Genomic DNA, 26,747 nt, shown 5'->3' with positions numbered 1-26,747 from the left:
CCGAGGGGAAAGATTTGTCTCACTCAGTATGGGGCTCGGGAGTATGATGCCGCTGCAGAAAACTTCTGCCCTCAGCTCGTTCTCTGTTCGTCTTCCTGCTCCGGCCCCTGTGGCTTCACCACTTTCCCCCCCTCAACACAACACATCACTGGCATCGACCCAACTCACACACACAGACACACACTTACACACAGACTCAAAGATTAAGCATTACTGTATCAAAAAGCAGGATACAGAGGAGAAAATAGGGCTGGACGATATGTCCAAAAATTATATCAAGATAAAAAGCTTCACATCAGTTGTTATATATAATTATCACAATAAATGTCACATTATATATTAAGGACTGATTTTTGCTCCTGAATGGTTGTAGTTTAAAATTCTTTACAGGCAGAGACAAACACTTGATTAAAAAGCAAAACATTTAAATAATCGGAGGTAGAAGAACATTATGTGTTTTACCTCCTAGCTGAGCACAATGCATAAGAAATCAATCAATATATATTGAACCTTTGTTATAATGCTATAGATGAAAATTATATTGTGAAAATTATTAATGTTTACTGCAGAGCCCGAAGAGATGGATCGACACACAAGAATATGGAGCTACTTCCCGAAGGCCACTGACCAGCAGGGCCACAGACTAGATAAGAAGGCCCTATATAGGCACAGAAGCTTCTATTAAAAATGAAATATTCAATATGAGAAATTTCATATCCCGTAGAGAACTCAGAGACTCATAGCTCTGACAAGGACACACATTTATATTCACTAGATAAGATTTTTATTTGGATCTGCACCAAATCCAAATCTCCAAACATCAGTCCACTAAAGATGCCTGGTTTCTGGCACAAATATCATATCAGTTAATCTGTAACTAACAGACAAAACGCAGAAGAAAAACACAACTTCCCTGGACAGTTTGAGATATATCAGATATATAGACAGATGAGATACGTGACTATCAGAGAGGAGATAAAAGACTGTATTTCAACTGCTCACTTATGTCACTCTCGCTCTTATATCACAATCAAAGCCACAATCTGTCCTGAGGGGCAATAACTGATCTGAGAACCTCTCCTGTAGAGAACAAGCTCATTTTACACTTTATCAGCTGGTTATAATCACACAAGACCAAAGTCCTGACTGACGCTGAAACAACACCGGAGAAAATACTGCAACTTCATTTCAGACTTGACTGTGGACGTACTTCTGAAACAAGCCAAAGGATAAAAAAAGAAAAAAAATTAATATTCACATTCCACTTCCACCCAGCTGCACATCTGTGCCTGCCCGGTCAGGCCCTTTATGTGATATGATGATTATCCAGCTCGGGACCAGGGTGTGGGGGGGTGCGGACCGGCTCCCACCTGCACAGAGGTAATTACAGTTTACAGGAACAAAACCATAACTCTGAGAGAGAGAGAGAGACACTGGTACCACACATAGACCACTCATAAAGTTGGCCTCACTTTGAGGGATTTATTGCATTTCTAATAAGCATCAATGTGATTTAATACAACCGGTCATGTACATTTTTAAACAGAACAATTTAAGACTCCTGGAATCTGTACAACAGCCGTGAAAATGATTCAATATAGAAAAATATATTAAGTCATATGTTAAGTCCCATAATCACTTTATCCCCACCAGCAAACAAAGAAATTAACCGAGTTACACACTCAGTCTTGGAATTAAAGTATCTTTAAGTGTTTGTATAATATAAATGTGAGCTCAGAGGTAGACCACAGGGATTGAATAAACATTTCCATATAACCAAAAAGGTACAACCCTGGAAAACCTGCTCAAAGACAACAATTGGTCCTTTAAATGAAAATCTGCTGTTTACGTAGTTTACGTTTTCCCTTTAATTTAACAGGTTGAACTTCGTGACCGATCAATCTCCGTATGATATTATATCTCAATATACAGCCGGGGTCCAAAAAGTGCAACTGCTCCACCGAATATTATTTCATCAAACCAGAACGCGTCACTTTCACGCATTCTGAGGCAAATCATCGACATTTATTGCACCGCCATATTTCTGTTTCTCAGAAGTAGCTGTTAACCAGCCAGCAATCAGGAAGAACCAGAACAACTCCTGTGTGGTAAACATGTTTCCATGGACTTTGTGTTTTGGAAGAACGCCAGGCTCTCAGGCTGATGTCTCCAGCTCATCACAGTGCTATGTGTGTCATGCTGCAGTTCCAGTCCAGGGTGTGTTCGACAGGGTGCGTTATGTGAATCACGTTTGGTAACATGACAGGGGGAAAAAAAAACCGAATGGAAACACACAAAAAATTCCATTTAGAGAAGATCAGGGGGAAATGAAATAGTTTGAAATCAACTGAGTGGAACAAAGTCTTCTGTGGATTGAAAAGACATCGGATAAGTTCTGAGGGACAGAGAGAAGCTGACAAGGAGGAAAATTTGGCCTTGATTTCAAACACGTATTCAAATGCTTTGCTGCACCTCCTCCCTACCAGGTGTGTTCACTATGCAAAACAGTCATTTGACACCGGTATCCCTCCACGACTAATCAGTTTCCAGAATCTATTCTAACCCTCCCTAGGTCACTTCATCAACAAACCCAAGAATTACCAATAATTACACACTTGTGTCGAGAAGGATGCAAAGAAAATGCAGTTGCATGCAAAGCTAATTAGACAACGTCCATTAACATTTAAAATCCTTAGATTGTTGTTGTTTTATTAATCTCAATCTTGTTCTTAGCACGCCTGCGTTAGGCTGCAAGATGAACAGAGTTTCTCCTGTTGGAAGATTAAAGTTCTATAATTCTGCTGGCTCAGCGTATCCAAGGTTGCTGTTTTGTTTTGTCGCTGTTGTTCAGTCTCTCGCAGCCTCTGTGTCTTCCTCATAGGCCCTGTTGTCATAGCGATGCTGCCTCTCTGGGTCGGTGCTCGCCGGGCCAGTCAGCGGGACGTCGTAGAGGGCTTCTCCTCCTGCCACCGTGATCACAGTGACCTCTTCTGGCGAGTGATCGGAAATGCTCTCCTTGCTCTCATCATCGATCCCCAGGGCCTTCAGGATGTCACACTTGCACATGGGACAGGTCCTCCTCTCCAGCAGCCAGGGCTCGATGCAGGGCTTGTGGAAGATGTGGTCGCACGTGAGCACCGTCACCACTTCGCCGACCCGGTAGGACTCGATGCACACGGCACACATGTGGGAGTCGGACATAGTTTCCTCGTCGTCCCTCTGGAGTGTGCGCAGTTGGAGGCGGCTGATGGCCTTCTTGGCCTCAGACTTCAGCCTCCTGTCGAAGCTCTTCTGCTGTCTCATGCTGTACAGGCGATTTGCGGAGATAAACCCAAAGTAGGCGATGGAGGCGGCTGTCACGATGAAGAAGGCGATGGACAGGAAGTAAAGCCAGTAGGTGTCCATCCAGGGTCCATGGGGGCTGCCCACTTTAATAGTCATAAACACATTTGTCCCATTCTCCACCAGATTTAATACCTCCAGGCCCTGAGAATTGCCAATCATGATGGCCACGGTGTCCCCTGTGCCCGTGTGAGACATATGAGTGGTGCTGTCGCCGGTGCCGTCCGCATTGTACACCACCACGCCAACCGCTCCGAGACGCCTGGCGATATTGATCTTCTCGCTGAAGGTGCAGTTGCCCCGTTTGACCAGGGCTATCCAGGCCGATAAGTTGGCATTACGTTTGTAGCCCGGATTCAGCCCGCATCCCTCGGGGTCTCTGGTGGGAAGCTGAACAACACCTTCGACTCCCTCCAGGGGGGAGTTACGACCAAACACGCCACACTCGCACCTTTTGTCCACGGTCTTGTTGTCGTTCTCAGCATAGCTTATTCCCACCTCGGCTGTCCAGAACACGAAGGCATCTGAAAGGTGAACGAGCCCAGACAGACACAGCAGAAGCAGCAGAGCGTGTTGTGTCGTCTCACCCATGGTAACGCTCTCCTGAAAAACAACAGGCAACAAGTGTTCGCTTCTTTAGCTTCTTTCAAAAAAAAATCCTTTGTTGCTCCTAGTTCCTGTTTTTGTTCAAATCCCCAGCGAACTGACGACCGCTGCAGTTTCACTCAACCTGCCGTCCACGGTAACCTGATACGAGCCTGTGGTAACACAACACGAGCTCTGCGTCAGCCACTCACCTCTCGTTATCTTCCTGAACCTTGAACAGTGAGCACTCCTCGTCGAGGGGCAGGGTGCTGGTATTCAACAAGTTGAAGTGCACTTAAAAAAAAAAAAACACAGAGCTGCTGTTTCCAGAGCCACGGAACAACGCACGAGGAGGCAAGACGCGATAAGCCAGCGATATGGACGTGTGGCCATAGGTCAGAAACACAGTAAAACTTAAGAAAAGCAGCTGACTTCCCCCTTGTGTAACGATGAGCAAGGCAACTGGACGGGTTTGTCTGGTCTGTCTGGTTTCCTTCCCCTTTTTTGTTTGTGACCGACCTCACTGTCAAAAGAAAAGTGACAAGTGTTACTCCTCCAACTCCTGCTGTTAAGACTCCATTAGACTAAATAAAGATTTCCACCTTATACCTAGAAGTGTATTCCACACAGCCTGCATACCCGTGACAACTGAGCTGGGACAGACTGGTGTCAAGTTTCCATTATATCTTCTTACCCTCAAGTGAAAGCACACACACACTCACACACACACACACACACACACATACACAAAGAGAAGCTTCCACTGACAAATGAGATGGAAAAGTTTCCTGCCGCACACACACACACACACACACCTCTATTGAATAATATATCTCACTGGCACAAAAATCTGTGAATAAAAGAGGGCCTGGTATTTATTCTTGCTTATTTATTCTTACACTTACTATCACACTCTTACTATCACACTCCTTGATAACAGGAACAATAGCGCTGCTACGACTTTTAAGTCCCTGAAACTGATATAATAACCTAACACACAGCAGGAAGTCAAACACCCCGTGAGACCTGTACCTGTACCATATTATCTAAAGATGGAAATTGTAGAAGTTTTCCACTATAAAAATATTCCACCACGAGGAAGTGAATTCATGGATAACATTTACAAGATATTCTCTCAGACTTTGTGCTCCAATAAAAGCAACAGCTGTTTGGTAAAAGGTTTGGTCAGAGATAATATAATATAACCTGCAGCAATAATAAGTTATTGTTACCAGAGCCATTCAGAAATCAAAGCCTAAACTGTGAGCACTGAATAATAACAGCTAGGGATGGGACTTTACAGGAGTTTTCATGTTCAACTGTTAATAACGTTATTGAAAAATTAATAGATTATTTGCTAAGGCATGACGATTGCACCATGTATGTCTGAAATACAGAACATCGTGTTTTGATGGCGTGTAATCAAACTTTTACGCCATGCCACGATCATACCTTGTGATGACAACAAAATTCGAGGTAGTTTATATCTCCATCTTGTTGTGAGGACACTCACGTCCATATGAAGTTGATCTGATGAAAACCCTGGGACAAGTACGTTAAAGAAAAAATTTAGAAAACAGCCAAAATGGCCACTAAATCCAAAAGGGCGGCTTCCTGTTACGTTATTCTATTGCAACTCTAGACTTTTTAGATTTTTGTGAAGATCGATGACTGCTAACTGAGGGGCTTTTCCTTAGATGGCGCTGTTGAGCCATTTTGCCAGGCCCATTTCAAATTACTCCAGAATACAACTACTTTTTGGGGTTTTGAATTTCCTGCAATCTTTGGTAAGAATTTGAGCGTCTAGACCCTGAAAAAGCCCAAAAGGGAAATACAAATCCTTCGAAACACAATAGGGCCTCCCAGCGTTAGTGCTCGAGCCCTAAATAATACAGCAAAAGAAATCCACAAGTAGAATGACACCTCGGAATCGACTTTTAAACAAATAACTTAAAGATTATCACATAAATATTTGTATAAACAAATCAATATGTTATAGCCACAAATATTGTGAAATATTCGATTTAAAAAAAAAATCAAAATAAAGCTATAATTACATTGCATATTTTTGTATGACCGTATCCATGTTATTATCTAGTTCATCAAGTCATGTTTATTGATGTGTTTATGTAATGTTGCTCACACACACACACACACACACTACAACATGACTTAAGAAAAACTAAACAAATGATTACACCACACAGGGGCGCCATTTACAAGCTGCTGTGTATTATTGTGTATTGGACAGTGAAAACAACAGTGTAACTTAGTGTAGAGAAGCATTTTGCAGCCAGACATGAATGGTGCACTGGACCAAAACAAGATTCATCATCATCATCATCATCATCATCATCATCATCATCATCATCATCATCATCATCATCATAAAACCTCATGCTGGGTGAGTTTCCTTCGTGTGACCTGCTCCTTTAACCTGCACATGCACTCTGCTCTGTCCTGCAGTTAAGTTTCATTGAATTAAAAAGTAGAAGAAGTGACTCACCAGTTTGTCAGTGGACGTGTGACTGTCCATCAGCTCCTTGTGTCTTCAAGAGGAAGGTGACCTGAAGTGAGCACATGTCTGCTGCTCTGAGGGTTTGAGGGCAAGTTGGGGCATGTCCACAGTAGCCCGGTAACCCCCCCACCCCCCCTACACACACACACACACACACACACACACAGATGAAAAAGAGAGAGGGGGGCATTACATGATTGGCTTACATTGATGGATTGATTTTATCGACCATACAAAACACTAATTCAAATGCAAACACAAAATCTCAAAGGAGCAGAAAGAAGAGGAGTCTCATATGATCTGTTCCTCTTTCACTGAAGGACATGAATGAACAAAGCAAATAATGCAATAAAATGTAAATAGCTGCAGGTCATCAAAGTCCCTCACCTCCCTCTGTTAGCTCTTACGTCAATTATTTACCTTGAACTAAAAAACTAAAAAGGACAACTTGTACGTTGTTTTACCTTAACACACAAGCTTTAAGTGTTTATTTTTTTAGTATACGTTTGCTTTAGACCCTTTGGTTCTACACTCATTTCTACTTACCTAAACCTTAAATGTTAACCTTACTTAAATCTAACCTTAAAATGTCATTATTAATGTTATAGAAACTTTCTTTTTGGCCACACAAGTCAGCATAATGTGATGGTATAAACTTTATACCATCACATTAATCTGTTTATACTATAAACAGATTGAGGTCCCCACCAAATTATTGAAACCTGGGCCACACACAGGTTTTCACAGGTTTTACTTTCAATTTTTCACTGGTCCAGACAAAGTCGATGGTGCTTGTGCTGGAAAAAAAGGTCCCTAGCACATGTATCATGTATTGTGATTGAAGTAACAACATTACTTTCTGTTTCTTCAGCAAACATTTGGAAAACTCTGCATCCCGCAGGTTGTTCCCTCAACTGTCGCTATGATGCGCGTCACGGATGACACATGACAGCTCTATCCATCTGTACATCCATCCTTTCACCATCCACCCACCCATCCATCCGTGAGTCCATCCGTTCCTTCAGCCACATCAACTAAATTTTAAATAAATGAATAGATAATAATTACTAAATTGATTTATTAATTCATAATATTGCACAATCCCTTCTCTAGTATATGTTTTTATTTACCTATGATTTATTTACATGATTGGCTTACATTGATGGATTGATTTTATCGACCATACAAAACACTAATTCAAATGCAAACACAAAATCTCAAAGGAGCAGAAAGAAGAGGAGTCTCATATGATCTGTTCCTCTTTCACTGCAGGACATGAATGAACAAAGCAAATAATGCAATAAAATGTACCTATATATATATATATATGTATAATGTTTTGTTATTGTTTTATTTTCATATTTATGCTTTCACAAACACACCACAGCAAAGCCCCTGCATGCTGAGATAGATATATATATGCATAGATAGATTTAGTTGCACATCCCTGTTTGTTTATGTTTTATTTTGTTTGTGTATCCCATTAATTGATTTGAAGCGAGAGAACGAGCAGGGGAGAGAGAGAAAAAGAGAGAGAGCGAGAGAGAGAGAGAGAGAGAGAGAGAGAGAGAGAGAGAGAGAGAGAGAGAGAGAGAGAGAGAGAGAGAGACTAACTTTTAACGAACTAAGCTCATGAACACCACTGTACACATGTGAGTTATTGATTTGATGAAGGATTATAAATAATGTTAGATGTGAAATTTCATGAGCTTCAGGATACTTCTGAATATTTATTGGCAGGTGTATCTGTGTTAAAGATCCCTGACCACAGAGGACAAATAATACAAACTCATTTTCCACAGCTGTTGCGATGTGGGTCTCTGTGTGTGTGTGTGTGTGTGTGTGTGTGTGTGTGTGTGTGTGTGTGTGTGTGTGTGCGCCCTCAGGCTGCAGTGTGTGTGTGCAGGTCGACTGGAATGACTCACAACTCGTGATCCCCCACTCTTGTTAGCGCTCAGACCTTAAAAGAAGCTTTCTACCCCAATAATCCCTCCTGTGTGCAGCTTGTAGTCGTAGAGTAGAGTTAGATGCTTCAAGCTTCCAGCTTCCAGCCCACATCCACAGCAGAACACACACACATGAGTCCTGGGAATAATCACTGATTTCCACTCTTGATTACCCAGGATGAATAAAGTGACACCTCTGCAGAAGAAGAGGAGAAAGGATTTTATACCTTACTTTCTGGGATTCGTGATATTTTTGTATTGCACGGTTCATCTTGTGTCCTTCACAGCAAACACAGCTCAGGAAACCCGCTCCCTCAGGGTGCGCCGGGCTCTGGGTAAGAAAACTATCACTTCTTACTCCTGTCATTTTGTAAAGTGTCTTGAAATCTCCTAAAATGTTATATTCTAATGTGTGTACACAGTGTCATTAGAAGTGTTTTACAGAGATAGATAGGTAGATATCATCAATTTAGTCTCACATCTCAATTTTTTTATTTTCTGTGTTGTTATAACTCCATTATTTGTATTTTTTATTATTTAAATCTGCAATAATGGGTCTAGACTTGTGTGTGCTAGATAGATAGCTAGATAGCTAGATAGATAGATAGATAGATAGATAGATAGATAGATAGATAGATAGATAGATAGATAGATAGATAGATAGATAGATAGATAGATAGATAGATAGATAGATAGATAGATAGATAGATAGATAGATAGATAGATAGATAGATAGATAGATAGATAGATAGATAGATAGATAGATAGATAGATAGATAGATAGATAGATAGATAGATATCATCAATTTAGTTTCACACCTCAATTTCTTTATATTTTGTGGTGTTTTACTCCATAACTTGTATTTTTTATTATATAAATCTGCGATAATGGGACTAAACTAGTGTGTTTGTTTAATTCTAATGTGTGTGCAGTGTCATTCTAAGTTTTTCACAGAGATTTTACTCCATTACTTGTATTTTTTATACTGTAAATCTGCCGTTATGCGTCTCAGCTTGTGTGTTTGTTTTATTCTAATTTGTAATTTTCTATTCTAATGTAGTTTTTCTAATGTTATCAGAAAAGGAAAAAAGAGAAATCAGTTGTGACTGAGTTACTGTGACGGTGTTTGCTCTGGAAGCGACACACATCTTATTGGCATGAAACACCGTGTAAGTGCCATGACGAGAGGAACCTCGAGCCACAGGCTGTGTGGAGTGATGACCCCTGTGTGTGTGTCTGTGTGTGTGTGTGTGTGTTTTCAGAGAATGAGACGGAATGCATCTCACCACAGTCCTCAGAGTTCCCTGAAGGCTTCTTCACGGTGCAGGAGAGGAAGGACGGAGGCCTTGTCATTTACTTTCTTCTCATCTTCTACATGCTGCTGGCGGTGGCGATTGTGTGCGACGATTACTTCCTGCCATCTTTAGAAGTGATCAGCGAGCGTGAGTGACCTGAAACCCCTTGTGTACAACCTGTGTGTGCTTTACAGGGTTGGGGGATCACCAACAAATGAGGATTTCTAGCCCCAGATAGATAGATAGATAGATAGATAGATAGATAGATAGATAGATAGATAGATAGATAGATAGATAGATAGATAGATAGATAGATAGATAGATGGATGGATGGATGGATGGATGGATGGATGGATGGATGGATGGATGGATGGATGGATGGATGGATGGATGGATGGATGGATGGATGGATGGATGGATGGATGGATGGATGGATGGATGGATGGATGGATGGATGGATAGATAGATAGATAGATAGATAGATAGATAGATAGATAGATAGATAGATAGATAGATAGATAGATAGATAGATAGATAGATAGATAGATAGATAGATAGATAGATAGATAGATAGATAGATAGATAGATAGATAGATAGATAGATAGATAGATAGATAGATAGATAGATAGATAGATAGATTACTTTATTCATCCCCGAAGGAAAATTAAGTCGTCATAGCAGCCTGTATTTTTGAATACAATAAAATACAATACAATAGAATAAAATAAAAAATATTGAGGGAGAAAGATTAAAAACAGAAACACAAGATAAATAGGTAGATAAGGTGCAGTGGCAAGATGATGGTAATAGTACTGATGATATGATGGTAATGTTATTGTTAGACAGTATATACAAATAGTACAGTATATATAGTATATAAATAACATAATACATATTTATATATGATAGTAATTATACCAATATAATAGCAGTATATAGTAATAATGATATAATAATGGTTATAATTCTCACTCACTACAATATATTCTATTAGCCCCTTTTATGCATGGGCTACAGTTTTTTAGTTAATTTGCAATTAACAGTTATTGTTGATTGCTGAGTTTGCATTGTTGAGTTTTCCTGTTGTTCCCTGTGCACCATGTTAACGATCACCTAATGTCTGTGTCTCCTGTGTCCCTCTCAGGTTTGGGTCTGTCTCAGGATGTCGCAGGAGCCACTTTCATGGCGGCCGGGAGCTCGGCACCGGAGCTGGTCACGGCCTTTCTGGGTAATCTTGCGTTAGAACTATAATCACAACCAGCGATGATGTTGATGTTGATGATGATGTCAGGACTGTTGCCTGTGATTAGGACTTTATTCCTCAGAGCTAACACTCGCTCTTCCTGCATGTTTAGGGGTGTTTGTGACGAAGGGAGACATCGGGGTCAGCACCATCGTGGGGTCGGCGGTCTACAACCTGCTGGGGATCTGCGGCCTATGTGGAATCTTGGCCTCCATGGTACATCATCACAATCCTCAGACAACGATCACTCACCTATTTGTGCATTGGAGTGGAAAATTTGCTTGGTCAATCCTGCCGAGTCATCGTGGACATTGCGTTTCCCCCCGAGTTATAAAACCATTTATTTTTGTTTCCCTTATCAGGCCGGGCGTCTCAGCTGTTGGCCACTGTTCAGGGACTGCCTGGCCTATGCCATCAGCGTGTCGGCTGTTATTGCCATCATCTCCGATAACAAGGTCTACTGGTGAGTGTGTGTGTGTTTCTGTGCGCTGGCTTGGCATCGAGATAGCACGGTATCATCAGGATTACACGATCTTTAAAGCCCTTCACCACATTCGGGTGCAGGGCGGCAGTAAAAGACACGGTCAGTTAGAGATGTTTAATGCACTTTGGGACACTGAGAACAACAATTGAAAATAGATCACAAAAGAACTGTGACTCACTGACAGAACACGACAATGACCCTTAAATCAGACACCAGCACATCATAAAGACAGAAGCTGCAGCAACCGTCCGTGTTTATAAAACATCTTAACCGCTGGAATTATTGGTTATGGTGTTGTGTAAAAGCTGAAGTATATGTACAATAAAAAAGGAACTGGAATAAATAAAAAGCACCAAACATGACTAAGTAGAAATACTAAATACCCTCAGGGGATTTTTGCCGTATATTAACAAAATTATATAAGCATATGCATTTGATAAGGTGCTTCCAGACCTTTTGACTCCTTTTCACAGCCTTTGGCCGCTAATGGAGTTTGCTCAGATGTTATCATGTGGCCGAGGTCCTGTACTTAGGACACAGAGTGGCACCTGACAGCTAGGTCAAGGGATTCCATTCGAGAAGTTAGCAAGATTACACAAACACAACCAGACAGATTAGTATATAAGTGGGGTCAGGGAAGAAACCATTACAGATTCAGGGGGTGGATGTAGGGTTTGTTTGTTTTTATCGTCCTTTAACATTGTAAGATAGGTTGTTTTTTCAACATTTTCATGGATCTAAATGAAAAGGATTCGGCCAAAAATCAAAATCTAGTGAATTTAACTGTGGATTCTCAAGGGGACAGTTGGGTCTAGCTCTTCAGTTCATTTCTAGCTCCCTGTAATATCTGTCCCAGAGGTCAGTAATGGACTGTGATGCTCAAACTGTGTGTTTTGTTCACAGGTACGACGCCGCCTGCCTGCTGCTGGTCTACGCCGTCTACATCGTGGTGCTGTGCTTCGACCTACGCATCAGCGAGTTCTTCATCAGGAAGCTGAGCCCCTGCTGCTCCTGCCTGGGTAAAGGGTCTGGGGAGAAGAAGGAGACGCAGCCTCTGATTGGCTGGAGCGACGACACCAGCCTGCGCGTGCACAGTCGCTCCCGGACGGACAGCGGCATCTTCCAGGACGACTCGGGATACTCTCACCTGTCCCTCAGCCTGCACGGCCTCAACGAGATCCCTGAAGGTAGAACCCGCTTCTTTGTGACCATGACCCCCCCCGACGACGTACAAGGCCACACACTCACTCACAACTAGGGATGGGGGAAAAAATCGATTCAGTTACAAATCGCGATTCTTGTGAATGACGATTTTAAATCGCCATGCTGCCTCCCAAATCGATTTTTTAAGAATTCATATTTATTGGTTTATACGGGGGGATGTATGGGGGGAGCAACATCACCCCAGAGCATGTTGACCAGCTCTTGTTTTTGCACAAGAATCTAAACATACCCAAGCACTAGCTTTGTATTGCCCACATGCAAACAACAATAGCCTACTTTCAAAGTTTATATTTTAAGTAAACTTTCATTCATTCTATTTAAGTTACCTTTTATTTATGGTTTAAAAGTAGCCTAAGTGGCATACATTTCTTAATCTGTCAGTTAGTGTGCAGTTGACAGGGGCTATACAATAATAGGGAACATTTTTATTTATTTTCTCTATTGGCTGCCCGGCAGTCATTAAGTTAATGTTAATATTTGAAATAAAACTTGTTAAGCTCTAAGTGAATTTGACTGTGTTGTATTTGAAGGTATGATTCAACATTTTTCCATGGTCCAGTATTTAAAAAAAAAAAAATAACCAAAAGAAATCCCAGGAAGTCGTAATATCGAATCGCAATACTTACAGAATCGCAATACCCACAGAATCGCAATACATATCGTATCCCCACCTAAGCATCGTGATAGTATCGTATCGGGAGGTCCCTGCCGATTCCCGTCCCTACTCACAACCTGTCTTTTCTGCTCGTATCCTAGTGGAGCATAAAAGTGTGTTCGCCGTGCCGGAGAGCGACTGGAAACGCATCTTCTGGGTTCTGTCCCTGCCCATCATCGCCCTCCTCTTCCTCACCGTGCCCGACTGCAGGAGGAGGTTCTGGAAGGGATGGTACATTGTGACCTTCTTCATGTCGGCGGTGTGGATCTCAGGGTTCACGTACCTGCTGGTGTGGATGGTCACTGTGGTCGGTAAGAAACTCACAATCTCTACTGATTTCAGTTTCGGCCGCAACTGAGCGTAAACCGGCGCATCGCTCACGGATCTCCGGGGATCACAAGTGTTTGGGAACTTGTGAGAAAAATGTGGGATTTGCCGAGTAGAATCACATGTTGGTCTGCTGGCTAATTCCTGAGATGCCATTGTCCTGGAGAGTTAAGAGGGGGGGATAGTTATTGTAGCTCCAGTAGGCCATGTGGATTACAGCCTGTTTTCACCCTTAAGGAAACAGTCATGTGAGCAGTGGGGTGTATGTGCTCCCCACAGGCACCGGTCCTGGGACAGCTTCCCCCCCCCACCCACAACAGAGACACAAACTGTACGACTGACCTCAGATCAGGCTGAAAGCACAACTCTCTCATGTGACTGTGGTCGTTCGACTGAAGAATAATGAGGTTATTATCCTGTAGTCGTCAGACAGGCTCACATGGACGCAACGTTTAGTCTTATGAAAGAGGGAGCAGGCATGAGACCCACCAGGTACAACTCACACATACAGCCTGTGTGTTTCTGTGGCTCTCGGCTCTACAGCTCTATCATCACTGTGGGTGAATAAGAGACGACTGAGCCATATAACAACCGTTTGTCAGAGGAGCTTCACTGTGGCCTCCGGTCAGAGACGTATAAACCTCTCAAGACTCGAGACCATGTTCTTCGACATTTATAACAATGTGGAATGTGTTGGTGGAGGAAGTACTCATTCATTTAAGTTAAAGTATACTTGTATAAAGACATGTTTGAATTAAAAGTACCACTTTAACTTTTCCACTTGAGTAAAAGTTGAATATTTAAAGTATAACAAGGAGAAGTACTCGCTGAGTGTCTACGTCATCATGGCCGAGTCTCTTCTTTACCCGTGAGTGAGGCCGCTGCTGGAGGAGGCGGGGTCTAAAGTTACCTGCCCGTTCTGATTGGATCAGTGAACACGTTCCCCTCTTGTTATGGTTTTCTTTCAAATGTATAAAAACAGTGTGAACGTGTAACGTAGTGAAGTAAAAGTAAAAAATATATGCTGATGTATGCAGTGGAGTAAAAGTAAAACAATTATCTGAAATTAAATCTTCTTAAGTTAAGTACAGATGCATTAATAATGTACTTAAGTAGAGTTACAAAGTAAATGTACTTTGTTACATCCCACCACTGGTGCCATACACAGGTGCTGATATTCAGGAAGTACACCAGTACACCAGCTGGGTTAAGTTAACCTCTGATTATCTAATGTATTATGTTAAATAGGCTAAACTTGCAATAAAGATTAAAGATAAAGTCTCATACATGACTACAGCACAAAATGTGTGAGACACACTTACTGTACATGTAATTGAACCTATAAAAGGTGAATAAAATATTACTGATTAAGATTGTGTTATGTAACAAGTGTTCTGCTGGGTTTTTGCTCAGTTATTTAAGATCCTGGAAAGAGAATTCAGGAATAATGAATGAACCCCATCACCATAGTAGCAATCAGCAGCTATTTGACCGGGAGAAACTGATTTGTATTTGTTTTGTTTGATCTCGACAAAGGTGAAACCCTCGGCATCCCCGACACCGTCATGGGACTCACTCTGCTCGCTGCTGGAACCAGTATCCCCGACACTGTGGCCAGTGTGATGGTGGCCAGAGAAGGTAAATGTCAAAGTCAACTTTTAACAGCTGCAGTTCATGGTGGTCTCGTTTAATGTAAAATGAGCAGTAATCAAAGCTCATTAACAGTAATTCATTGTTTAACTGATACAAATATGTAGCAGCTGAGAGCAGGTTGTATTTATAATGACATTTAAGTGGTAATTTTTTATATTTCACAGATTTTTAACAGTTCTGTGAATACACTTGTATCTAAAGCTGTAAATGTGTTTTCTGTTGAACAGGTAAAGCTGACATGGCCATGTCCAACATCGTGGGCTCTAATGTGTTCGACATGCTCTGTCTGGGTCTGCCCTGGTTCATCAAAACAGTCTTTGTGGACACGGTGAACCCTGTCGAGGTCAACAGCTCCGGACTCGTCTTTATTTCCTGCACACTCCTCCTTTCGATCGTGTTCCTTTTTGTAGCCGTCCATCTGAATGGATGGAAACTGGACTGGAAGTTGGGAGTGGTTTCTCTCTTCTGCTACATCCTCTTTGCCACTCTGGCCATCCTGTATGAGCTGGGGATCATTGGGAATAATCCCATAAGACTGTGCAGTGACTGAGGTCCGGCCTTCTCAGGACTCGAGCCATATTTTCTGAGACTCCATTCATCCATAAACACAACAAAAATGTTAAGCTTCTAAATCTTCAAAAGGTCATAACAAGGAGGCGTGGCTCTGCTCACATGCTCACAGATACCGAGCCGTGGCAGAACTGTGCTGGTCACATCTCAGGAAGAGGATGATCTCTGTAAGCTGTTGCTTTCACCACAGGTGGAAATGTACCAAAGATCATTTTCTTGTTGATCCAGAACAGGAAGTTATCATATAATGAAAACCTGTCATCACTTGCTGAGATGTCTTCCGTTTTACTCAAGGCCCATAAATGAGAAATGTGCCATTTCAAGAAGTGACCGCCGGGTTCAAAGAGATTCAAAACTGTGAAGTCATTGTAGGCAAATAAAAAGGTGTCAACAAGACTAATTTGACCTTGTCCTCTTTCTAAGTGGGTGAGTGACTAACAACAAAAGAGGCATCATCTCCAAAGTCCTGATAAGCTTTATGAGCATTGCTGCCTGCAAGGAAGAGGAAAGGAATGAGCCATAAATGGTTAAAAAACGAACAAAAAAAACCTTTCCACTCCTCTTTGGTTACCTAAAGAAACACTATCTCTCTATCAGTCGTTTATAATTAACTCTGTGAAGCTCACATGAACTTCAGACACTGACAAAAATGCCAATAAGACGAAAGGTAACAAATCTGTTCTTCCTGAAACAAATCTAACACTAATCATCAAGCTCCTGGAATTAGAAAATCTGAGGATTTTTTATTTAGTGTTAAATTCAATACACTTTGTTCCCATAGACTGTATATATAAAGCCTGTTCCCAGTGTATTCCAATGACTGCTTCAGTAATGAATGTAGAACTTCCAAGCTTTCTGAGAGGCCACTGTGTGGCAGTGTTGAGCAATAATAGAGTGAAAACCTCAGGCTCATTAGACACTGTGATGAACTTTGATCTCAGGAGATATGACAACAAGCACATTTAAAAATTAAAAAGTTTATTTGTTAAAACAAACTGCCTGACAAATTAAAAAGGGTTTACAAAACAAAACTGCTATGAACTATATATAAACAAACCAAAAAAACATTTGAAACAGTGGACATGTGGAGATATGACGTAATTGTGTTTTTAAAACAAAACAAAAGCTCATTGGCGAAAGGGCTGAATGTGGAAGTGTGTTAGAATGACTTCTACAAAAGCTCTAGGCGTTGCGATCGATGCGCACGTCAACCTCTCGGCCATTGATCTTGGTTCCGTTCATCATCCTGCAGGCCTGGTCGGCACTCTCTGCAGAGTCGAATCTCACCGTTCCACAGCCCTTTGACTTCCCGCCCTCCATCTTGATCTCTGCGAACATCACCTGGCCTGCAGAACACAACAGAGAGCAATGGATGAATCTCGAAGCCACAATATCTCACACAGTGTAGATCAGTGAAAGACTGACATCCATGCGTCAATGTCAAAGGGAAATCTTCTGTTTGAGTGGTACATTTTAAATAGTTTGTAAGTTTTTGTTAATGCACCAGCAGTAAAAACGAGTACTGAGGAAAAGACTTACCGCAGTTACTGAACTTCTCCTTCAGCTTTTGCCAGGTAAGATCATAGGACAGCTGCAACACAGATGTATATTTTAATCCATGATTATTAAAGGAAAGACAATAATCTACTGGGATATACAACAGCTTTTTTACTTATCTTAGTAAAGAGAAAGCATAAATTGGGTTACAAAAGAATCACTAAGAAAATGAAAGTATCCATTACGTGGTCATTAGCTAAGTAGGATTGTAGTTATAGAACCATCTCTACAACGCTCCACATTCTCAACTCCCTGTACTACCGAAGGTCTCAGGTGTCAAACCCACACTTACATTTCTCACAAAGATCTGACAGCCTGCTTTGGACCCGGAGCCTCTGTCGGACATGCCCCCTCCGCCCATGTGGCTCGGCCCCCCGCCTCCATAGCCGCCAAAGCCACGGTTCATGTCCATTCCTGACATGCCCATGCGGTCAAAGCCAGAGCCCATACGGTCCGCTGACATATTGCCCATTCCACCACCTGCAATCAGCAAACACACACAATGAGAAACTAGTGTTCTGCATATCTTAACAGAGCAGTGCATACAGATTCCAGCAGAGTTTTCGTGTAAAGTCTTATCTCACATTTACACATTTTTAAGACAATACCTGCAACAAACTGGCTCAGGAAATACTTTCTAAAATCTTTAACCATTACGTAGCTTTCCATGAATTTTGTTGAATAACGTGACACCGAGGTGATGTTGTGAAACTGGGCTGACATTCCATTCCTTCAGAGCTGTTACACCGAGTACAATGACACTGTGACATTGTTTACACAGGAAGTGAAGGACTTTGCATCAGTTTGTTCTATTAGTCACCGAACAAACCTCACATGGATGAAAGTGATTCAACAGATTAGACAATCTTGTCCTGTGGACACAAACTATAGTTTCTTCAACACTTATTCCATTGTGTAAAACTGTTTAGATAATGAATAATAACTTTAAAAAAATATAGCTGTTTTTTAATTTATAAAATATATTTATATATATAAATAAAATTGGAATTAATTTGAATTGACTTTGTAAAGCTTTGTTTTTATTGTTTTGCTGCATCTGTGGGGACCCAATATTAGTGTCAGCAATTCAGTGTACAAACAAATGTGAAATATCCCTGCTCTTCTGAATGTGCTTTTGCAGAATGTTAGATTTAAAAAAAACGGTCAATAAACATTTGAGAGAGTCTTTGAGTTAAGGACGCCTTTGTTAGATTACAGTGACCTTGACAAAAGGAAATTAATAGATAGAGGTCAAACGTGCTCTCTGTATATGATCAATACGAGATGAAAATGTCTTTTGGGGTTTTCCGGTTTAATTAATCTTGCCCCAATCAACATTCACATTATGTTTATTTGCTCTGGTTTGGTACCCAGTCAAATCAATATTATATAGAAAGTCAAATGTTACATCACTTGTTGCTTAGTGGATACACATCAGATTGTAAATAGTAAATAGTCCTTCAGTTGAACACGATGTCCAACATACCTCAGTGCTCTCAGTGCAGATCACTACTCATCCCACTACGTGCTCACAGGCTTAATGTTGGGAAACACTGAGCAAGGCCAGTACTTGTGCTGGGGTCATCTTATTGAAGGACAGTCTTTCCAAACACAACACTTCTTATTATGCATCACCCATTCAGACAGCCGATGAAGTTTAATCACCTCATAGTGAACTAATGCTCATTAATCTTTTTACATGATTTGTGGTGTAGCTGTCAAAGGACTATAAATGATACAGACTTATAACTTTCAAATGTCAACAGTAGTTACGAGGTCTGTGGCTCTGCTATACAACCGGGTAATGACTGGCATAAAATAGATTTAGAACAACTATGGACAGAGTATCTCATGTACCTAATCCAGTCCCCATGTGTCCCATGCCACCACTGCCCATGCCTCCTCCAAAACCTCCACCTACAAAGGAGAGAATGTAAATTGGTGTGGATTAGATTAAGCCATAACACAACAATGTCACAAAAGGAAAAATAAGCATACAATAATAACAGCATACAAAAACTTAAATTCCTAAAACTTGTCATAACTCAAACTAACTGCACAGTGGAACTTGCATAAGCTCCTTTGTGTAACTTTGAAAGGAATTCAGGTCGATCTAAATTAAAAGTATTACTCACCCATTCCTCCATAGGAATCTCCAAACCCTCGGTTCACTGGCATGTCACTGTGACTGAAGTCTCGATCCATTCCACCCATCCCTGATCGGTACATATCTACACACAGAAACAAACAACAAATCAACATCAGACTGAAAGTTACCACATCAAAGTGAATCTCTGTGTCAAAAGTACAATCTCGAACCAAAGCACGTCTCTGCCAAGCAGACGCAAACAAATGCAGTTACCTCCCATCCTGCCAACTGGAGCCATGTCTCTCCCTCCATAGCCGCCCATGTTGCCCATATTATCCATGCCCCCAAAGCCCCCGCCACCACTCATCCCTGAGAGAAGAAGCACCCCGTTTCAACTTCACACTTTCCTTCAATCCACAAAAACAAGCAAAGACCAGTCACAAGCAAACCTCATAAGTGACAATAGACTTACCTCCTCCCATTCTGTTCATTCCCCCATATCCTGAGTTGTCCATACCTGCGGTGGAAAACATCAGTCAGGAGGACACACCAACAATCGATCATCATTTTACTACTTTTAGCTGTGTATGGAAATGTGCTGTGTGTGGTCCGATTATCGAACACTGTGCAGAGGTGCTTTGAGGCACAATGATAGTCACGTTCTAACACCTTGCAGTATAACAGTCCTGGTTTCAGCTCTGCTCATCTTATCTCTTTAACCCAGATTGTCACTGCTGCAGGGTCAGAAGAGGAGCCTCACAAATGCCAGCGAATTGCTGACGGTTGGTTTCAGAATAATGTCGCTTAATTCCGCCGTGTGTGTCGACCTCGTTTGCAACCTGTTGTGTACGCAATATTTAACTAAACATAACAAAAGAATACTTGGTCACTCACCTCCTCCGGGCCCCATGGAGCCCATGCCTCCTCCACCACTGATGCGAGGGGAGTTTATTGGCTGCCCACCTGGCCCCAGTCCCATGCCAATACCACCTAGTCCCCCTACACACAAAATACACAAGTGAAAAGTTTTAGAGCTGCAGAATGTATAGTAGTGGATTACATACCCTAGGAAAATCTATACAAGATCAAACATGCTAGTGACATTTATTGTAATAGACATTGGTTGAAAAGTCTGGGCACATAAAGTGAAATAACCCTAAACCTTATCAGCAAAGCACTGACCCTCACGAATGGAGGAAGTCAAGCTCAGAGCATATTTTATGCCGTCGGGTAGAACAGGTGTTATTTATTCACTCGTGTGGCAGGCTGTTAAATTTATGGGATATTTCCACATCTTAATTTGATTTCAGTGCAGACATCCGGCCTTCGGCCATTAACAAAGCTACAACTCAAGCTGACTGTCAGGTCTATTATGAGCTTTCACGAGAAAACAACTATTACTAGAGTTATTCATATTTTATAATATCATTTTTTTGATGCGTCTGTTGATTAAATAATGTCCATAAAAACTGTTCAATCACTGTATGAAGCAACATTTTAAACAATAAAAAAAGCCCTATAAAGAAACTGTTCCTCAAATAGGTTTGTTTAATGTTTAACTGCAATTGCAACCATTTCTTTTATCATGTCTTTATGTGTCAAGCAGTGTGCAGATAACAGACAACAGGATAATAACTGTCAGACAGGAAGGAAAAACTTACAAGCCACTTTGTATTTAATCTCTTAGCTCTCTGATTCAGCACCGAACCTGGGACTTTCTATCATGACTAAAATATCTATAAAATGGTATCAACATTTGTTTCCAGATGGGATTATACCTCTTACACTGATAACATTCACGTTCAATTCACCAAGATTATTTCTAAGGATCTCATTGGATATTCTGACCGGGGGATAGCCGAGTACTCACTTGGTAACTGAGGTGATTTTTCTACTTGACAGAACTCTTCAGATGGGAGAGATTTTTCATCCTGTAAAAGATAAACGCAAATGTTTAGATTCTTTACAGTTTCTGTGCAAGTTATAAAAAGTTAAACAACCAAAAAGTCACATACCATTTTGACATGCATCTGTCTATCAAAAAGCATCTGTCCATTGAACATGGCTGAGTTCAGAGTCAAGGAGAAGGTCACAATGAAATTCTTTAGTATTTGCTTTGTGTGCAGTTTCTATCATCTCTTCTTGGAGTTGGTTTTGAAAGGATACATATGGCCTGCACCGCCTCCAGTGATTGCTCAAAGGTCACTGTTCCCATCCCGCGGCTCTTTCCATCTTTATCCTCCTTTACATCGGCTCGCTTCACTAAGCCTGCCATGCAAAACACCTCCTTTAGCTTCTTCCAGCCCACCTTGAAATCCAGCTGTGTAGAAAAAACAAAACATTATTTTCAATTGAGCTGAAAAATCATGACAACATACTTGAAAGATGTGTTGACCGGTGTCCTCACATTGGCCACAAACACTGTGGTGCCCAGCCGCCCGGCCTGCAGCCCATGGATGACCTCGGGGGGGATGTTGGGGTTGTTGGCGATGGAGGGGGGGACGTTCATCCCACCAGGCCCCATGTCCTGTCCACGACCCCCCGGTTGACCTCCCATGCGTTGGAGCACACGCCGGGCATGTTCCCCATCAGGGTCCTATTAAGATAGAAAACAAACAGAAAATTATTACTATATGTAACTTATTAAACACAAGTGTATAATTATTTGGTGTTTTTTCAGTCTCCATTTTATTGTTACCGACTTAAATGTGGATCATGATCTGTCAGGAAGTATTTCGGTGTATGATAAGAGGAATATATGGATTTCACTTTGAATTTTGCTACAATCATTCAACTTTGCTTTGTTCCCACCTCCTTGATGTTGAGTGGCCTTCCATTCAGGTCATGCTTATTCATAGATGATATCGCCTTCTTCACAAAATCCTCATCTTTGAACTCCACCACACTGTTGAACCAGGAAAAAAGAAATGAGTCCATGCAGAGACAAGTACAAGATAAGAAATATATCAATATTTGTTTGAGAAAAAGTGCCTTACCCACAACCCTAACCAGACAGCATCATTGGAGTCCAGGTAGAAGACACATCCAAAGTTTAAGGAGTGAACAGATTACAGTTAAAATCAAGACAAAGCACTAGAACATCATATATTTTATACAACAGCATGTCTAGTTTCCTTTCGTGCATGTTGGCCATATTTTTCCCCACTGACTTGAGCCAGCAGTTTTTGGTTGTGTTTAATTTACAAGCTAGAAACAGTGATGTTAACAATACATATGATCTAAATAATAAACCAACGATGATTATTTTAATTTTCTTTTAGCTTTAATAAAAAAATATCTGGCACTTACAGTTACCTATGCACTGCAATTTACCTGAAAGATTTTTGAACTGGACACAAAAACAAGGATGAAAATTTTAAAAAGCATTAGCATAGTTAGGATTAACTAGCTTAACCACAGCATAAAATTGGTGTGGCTCAACTTTACATTTATTGTATACAATTTTGGCATTTAATAAAAAAAACACTACAGGATCACAACTGTTATGTTCCTCTGAAGCGAGAGCTGTGCTCTAGAACAGAATTGTAAAAGTAAGATTTTGAGACATGGTCAATCAATAAGACAAATCAAACAACCCACATTTCCCTTTGGAAAAAGGCCAAACAGACAAACTTTTAAACCAATTGATATGACAACAACAAAAGCAAAAGTTTACTCTTGAGATGAGTTCATTAGGCTACTTTTCCAAAAATCAACAGGACATCTCCCTTTCAAAGGAATATCAATCATTAGCCATCTATCAGGTTCTAAACACAACCTACAGTATCACCAATTCAGTAACATAGTGAGACCCAAAGGATCAGAACCTAAAAGAGCACTTGATTAATGAGAGCCTGCTGAGGGCATTTAAAACCTCGTGCAGCAAGTTGGCCACATCACTTACCCTTGACTTTCCTTCTGCATCCTTAAAGAGCTCCACGTATGTAACCTCACCAACTACATGAGACATACAAAAGGAAAAATACCAAAAGAACAAAGGAATTTAAGTCACCAAGTCTTCAAGTCGCCGTCGGCCTTGGCAATGCCGCTACAGATGGAGATGTCCCATTAATGATCAACAGTCAGCCCAGACCAACATTCCACCAGACAACACCATGCCTTTCTGGGCAGTGACTGAGACACCCAAAGGCCAAGGCCAGAGAGAAACACAGCTACGTTAAACCTGGGAAATTCAGAAGACTTCAACATGATCAGTTTGTCAAAAGATTCCATTCATGGCAGTTGAAAGTTGTACAGCTGCCCTTTGACCTTTCAAAAGGCTTCCTGAAACCCTCATGATTCAGAAAGTAAAACATTGCAATATTTTCATTCATATAAGATTCACCTTTCAAAAGATACAACAAAAACATTCAACAATCAATTCTACGACTGGTTTGAGGTTACATTTTGGAGCTGACGATGCCATTTAACAAGTAACAATAGAACTAGGTTCATCTCACAGACACATCAGCCCAGACTAATTTAGTGTCCATCCAAAAGAATTAATTAAAACTCCAATGACCTAATATCACACTGTGTTGGTTCCCTACTTTCTGCACTTAATACATCCAGAGAAAAGCTACAAACTAATTGACTACAACTAGAAACAGAATGCTCTATCTGAAAATAAGCGAAAAAGGGTGAAGAACTTCTACTCAGCTGAAGAGATAGAGAGAAGGGGAGACATCCCATCACCAGGGACTTTACCTTTCTCGCGCATTAGATCTTTAATTGCCTGCCACTTCATATCATAGGGGATATTGCTGATGAACACCCGGTTTCTATGAGCGGTCTTCTTTTCTCTTTCTCCACTACTATGTTTTTCTTTGTAGGGATGATGGCGGTTTCCTCTTCTGCTCACAGAAGACTTCTCTTTACCATCCTGGTTTTCTTTTGGGGCCTTAGTTTCTTCCCCATCCCTGTAAAAACGACACAAAGAGGCCCGTCAGTACACAGCCCATCTAAAAACACATGTTTGTGCGTGTGTCTGCTTGTCTTTGTGTTTAAATATGTGTCTCATAAACTCCAGACCGAGCCAAACAAACCCTAAGCACTGCACGGGTCCCAAGGACGCACTGTTTTCTTTATACGGCCATGGGAAATTAAATAAACGTATTGGAACACCAGTGTTAACTATTACAGCTCTTCAAGAAAAGAGTGATGCATTTGAAGGCTAATCTACAAACTACTTAATTAATGTCACCATGACCTGCAGCCTCTCACTTGATGGCTGCTCTTTAAACTTTTACACTACATCCTCTGTTATGTCCATAAACTATTTTCTTGACATTCACGTTACATGTATTTAACTAGTTGCAGAAGTTGTATTTGATGATCCGGATGGATTTCGGTAAAATAATGGCTTTTTCTTAGCATGCTTCCATACAAAATGAATGGATCATCACTATGAAAATAACTGCACTATTAAGCAGCATGATGAAATTAAAAATTAAAAAACTATAAAAGTATTCTGAACATTGTATGGACAAACTTATTCACCTCCACATGAATCACAGAGGGACTAATTAGTTTACCTGATTTAGACATATGATAAATTATCTATTGAGACTTTCTAACGTTTCTCAAAGCTTTGTAATTGTTTAATATTGTCAAGTTAATTGCATTCAATCAGGAGAAGCTGTGTGAATAGAAGAGAACAGGTTTGCGTTAGCTAGCTTAGCTCATTAGCCATTTTCAATGAGCAGTGCGCCGTCTGCAGCTACATTCTCGTTATTGTTAGCTTAGCACAATGAAACGAACAGCTGTGATTAAAACAGACAGGGGTGCTAAAGCTAACTGTCGTGTGGAACCAAGTGCCACCGAGTTAAGATGTCTAACTAGCTAATTAAATCAGTGCAACCCGGTGGTTTAACAAGCGATAGCTAGCTGAAGCTAAAGCAAACACAACCACAGATGCTAGCTAGCTCCCTGTGGAAGATGCATCCAGTGCGTCGTGTTTTGTCGAGAAAGGAAAGAACCGAAAACACAAAACAAATGGAGATTTTAATATCACAGCCCTGGCGTCGTGTTAGCTGGGACCTAACATCCGGCAGGCAGGTGTTTATATGGAGGCTTAACGCCCGATAACACCTAGCATCCCCCGGACTCCATTTTAGCTAGCCCTGCTAACCTCCTCCACCCCCGGGACCACTCACGTCTTCACCCCGTTGGGAGTCTCTTCCTCCTGGGACGCGTCGTCGGCCTCGGACGGTACGGAGGACGCGGTGGCCTCCTCCGGCTTCGGTTCCTCCTCCTCGTCGGGAGTGGGCAAGTCCGCCATGTCGAAGGTTTGCGGGTCGTCCATCGCTGCAAGATGCCCCCCCCCAAGATGCTACGCAGTTCAAAATGTGCAGAGGAGATCTGAGACACTCCCGCGGGAATTGGGAGCTGTTGCTAGGCAGCCTGCGAGAACAGAGCTCCACTTCCGGCCGGGATTCAGGCGCCCACTATAAATACCGATGTCAGGGAAATGATCCATTACCTTACCGACATGTTGGGGGACATATTTAAAGAAAAATAGTCAATGATTCTCAAGATGTTGTAATAAAACCCGCAAAGACTTGTAATAGAGGATTTTTATAGTTTATCCATTAACTTAAAGTGATTAAAAGATTGGATAGGATTAAATCCAATCATTATCTACTCACCACGATGCCAGGACAGGGGTGGGTGAAGAGTTTGAGTCCACAAAACACTTCCTGCAGCCAAATCCAACATATTTGAGGTAAATGGTGACTGATTCTTCAAATGTAAAAAATCCCATAACATGGATCCATACTGGGAAGAGGATTTCAGAGGACATTTAGCCTAAAAACATAGTGTAAATGTCGCTGTTACGAGTCTAATTGGAGTGTCTGTACTTCCAGACACTTGGATAACACTTGTTGTTTTTTTTTACGTTCGAAGAAGTTGTCGCCATTTACTTCAAAGCACTATCAATATATATATATAGAAAAAGTAATAGCTATGAATATAAAGAAAACACTAATACACTAAAAACATGAAAGTAAAAAAATAATATTCTTGCACTGTTAATATTCTTGCAGACAGACAGACAGACAGACAGACAGACAGACAGACAGACAGACAGACAGACAGACAGACAGACAGACAGACAGACAGACAGACAGACAGACAGACAGACAGACAGACAGACAGACAGACAGACAGGCAGGCAGGCAGGCAGGCAGAGAATTTAAAGGCAGTTTTACTGTTCTACAAATTACACAAGTTCACTAGTTTTGTTTCATTTAAAAT

The 26,747-nt window shown here is 41.2% G+C and overlaps 3 protein-coding genes across 3 annotated transcripts; 1 reads left to right on the top strand and 2 right to left on the bottom strand.

The window, feature by feature from the left end:
* Nucleotides 1-1,457: 1,457 nt before the first annotated feature.
* rnf128a (ring finger protein 128a) lies at nucleotides 1,458-4,159 on the bottom strand. Its single transcript, XM_061067799.1, has one exon. The coding sequence runs from the start codon at nucleotides 3,931-3,933 to the stop codon at nucleotides 2,848-2,850; it is 1,086 nt and encodes a 361-aa protein (XP_060923782.1). The 5' UTR covers nucleotides 3,934-4,159; the 3' UTR covers nucleotides 1,458-2,847.
* A 4,357-nt stretch (nucleotides 4,160-8,516) lies between these two features.
* Nucleotides 8,517-16,240, top strand: slc24a5 (solute carrier family 24 member 5). Its single transcript, XM_061067800.1, has 9 exons — nucleotides 8,517-8,726; nucleotides 9,655-9,834; nucleotides 10,833-10,916; nucleotides 11,044-11,147; nucleotides 11,294-11,394; nucleotides 12,319-12,602; nucleotides 13,396-13,605; nucleotides 15,158-15,259; nucleotides 15,502-16,240. The coding sequence occupies exons 1-9, from the start codon at nucleotides 8,570-8,572 to the stop codon at nucleotides 15,822-15,824; spliced, it is 1,545 nt and encodes a 514-aa protein (XP_060923783.1). The 5' UTR covers nucleotides 8,517-8,569; the 3' UTR covers nucleotides 15,825-16,240.
* A 565-nt stretch (nucleotides 16,241-16,805) lies between these two features.
* On the bottom strand, nucleotides 16,806-25,860 carry myef2 (myelin expression factor 2). The gene is made up of 17 exons (XM_061067923.1): nucleotides 25,646-25,860; nucleotides 24,198-24,409; nucleotides 23,395-23,447; nucleotides 22,487-22,494; nucleotides 22,302-22,395; nucleotides 21,898-22,086; nucleotides 21,657-21,810; nucleotides 21,506-21,555; nucleotides 21,361-21,421; nucleotides 20,385-20,489; nucleotides 19,963-20,007; nucleotides 19,764-19,859; nucleotides 19,537-19,632; nucleotides 19,259-19,318; nucleotides 17,694-17,881; nucleotides 17,384-17,435; nucleotides 16,806-17,190 (listed from the first exon to the last, which is right to left on the bottom strand). The coding sequence occupies exons 1-17, from the start codon at nucleotides 25,792-25,794 to the stop codon at nucleotides 17,027-17,029; spliced, it is 1,776 nt and encodes a 591-aa protein (XP_060923906.1). The 5' UTR covers nucleotides 25,795-25,860; the 3' UTR covers nucleotides 16,806-17,026.
* Between the last annotated feature and the right edge of the window lie 887 nt (nucleotides 25,861-26,747).

Source organism: Limanda limanda, chromosome 3, assembly GCF_963576545.1.
Source record: "Limanda limanda chromosome 3, fLimLim1.1, whole genome shotgun sequence".
NCBI lineage: Eukaryota > Metazoa > Chordata > Actinopteri > Pleuronectiformes > Pleuronectidae > Limanda > Limanda limanda.
The sequence above is the reverse complement of the archived record's forward strand: the minus strand, read 5'-3'. Positions and strand labels throughout refer to the sequence as shown.

Excerpts from the sequence above, each read along its gene's own strand:
- rnf128a (XM_061067799.1), bottom strand. The coding sequence starts at position 3,933 with ATGGGTGAGACGACACAACACGCTCTGCTGCTTCTGCTGTGTCTGTCT.
- slc24a5 (XM_061067800.1), top strand. The coding sequence starts at position 8,570 with ATGAATAAAGTGACACCTCTGCAGAAGAAGAGGAGAAAGGATTTTATA. Across the intron at positions 12,603-13,395 it reads CCTCAACGAGATCCCTGAAG|TGGAGCATAAAAGTGTGTTC; the intron begins GTAGAACCCGCT and ends CTCGTATCCTAG. Across the intron at positions 13,606-15,157 it reads GTGGATGGTCACTGTGGTCG|GTGAAACCCTCGGCATCCCC; the intron begins GTAAGAAACTCA and ends ATCTCGACAAAG.
- myef2 (XM_061067923.1), bottom strand. The coding sequence starts at position 25,794 with ATGGACGACCCGCAAACCTTCGACATGGCGGACTTGCCCACTCCCGAC. Across the intron at positions 22,087-22,301 it reads GGCCACTCAACATCAAGGAG|GACCCTGATGGGGAACATGC; the intron begins GTGGGAACAAAG and ends CTATCTTAATAG. Across the intron at positions 20,008-20,384 it reads CTCCATGGGGCCCGGAGGAG|GTATGGACAACTCAGGATAT; the intron begins GTGAGTGACCAA and ends TTTCCACCGCAG.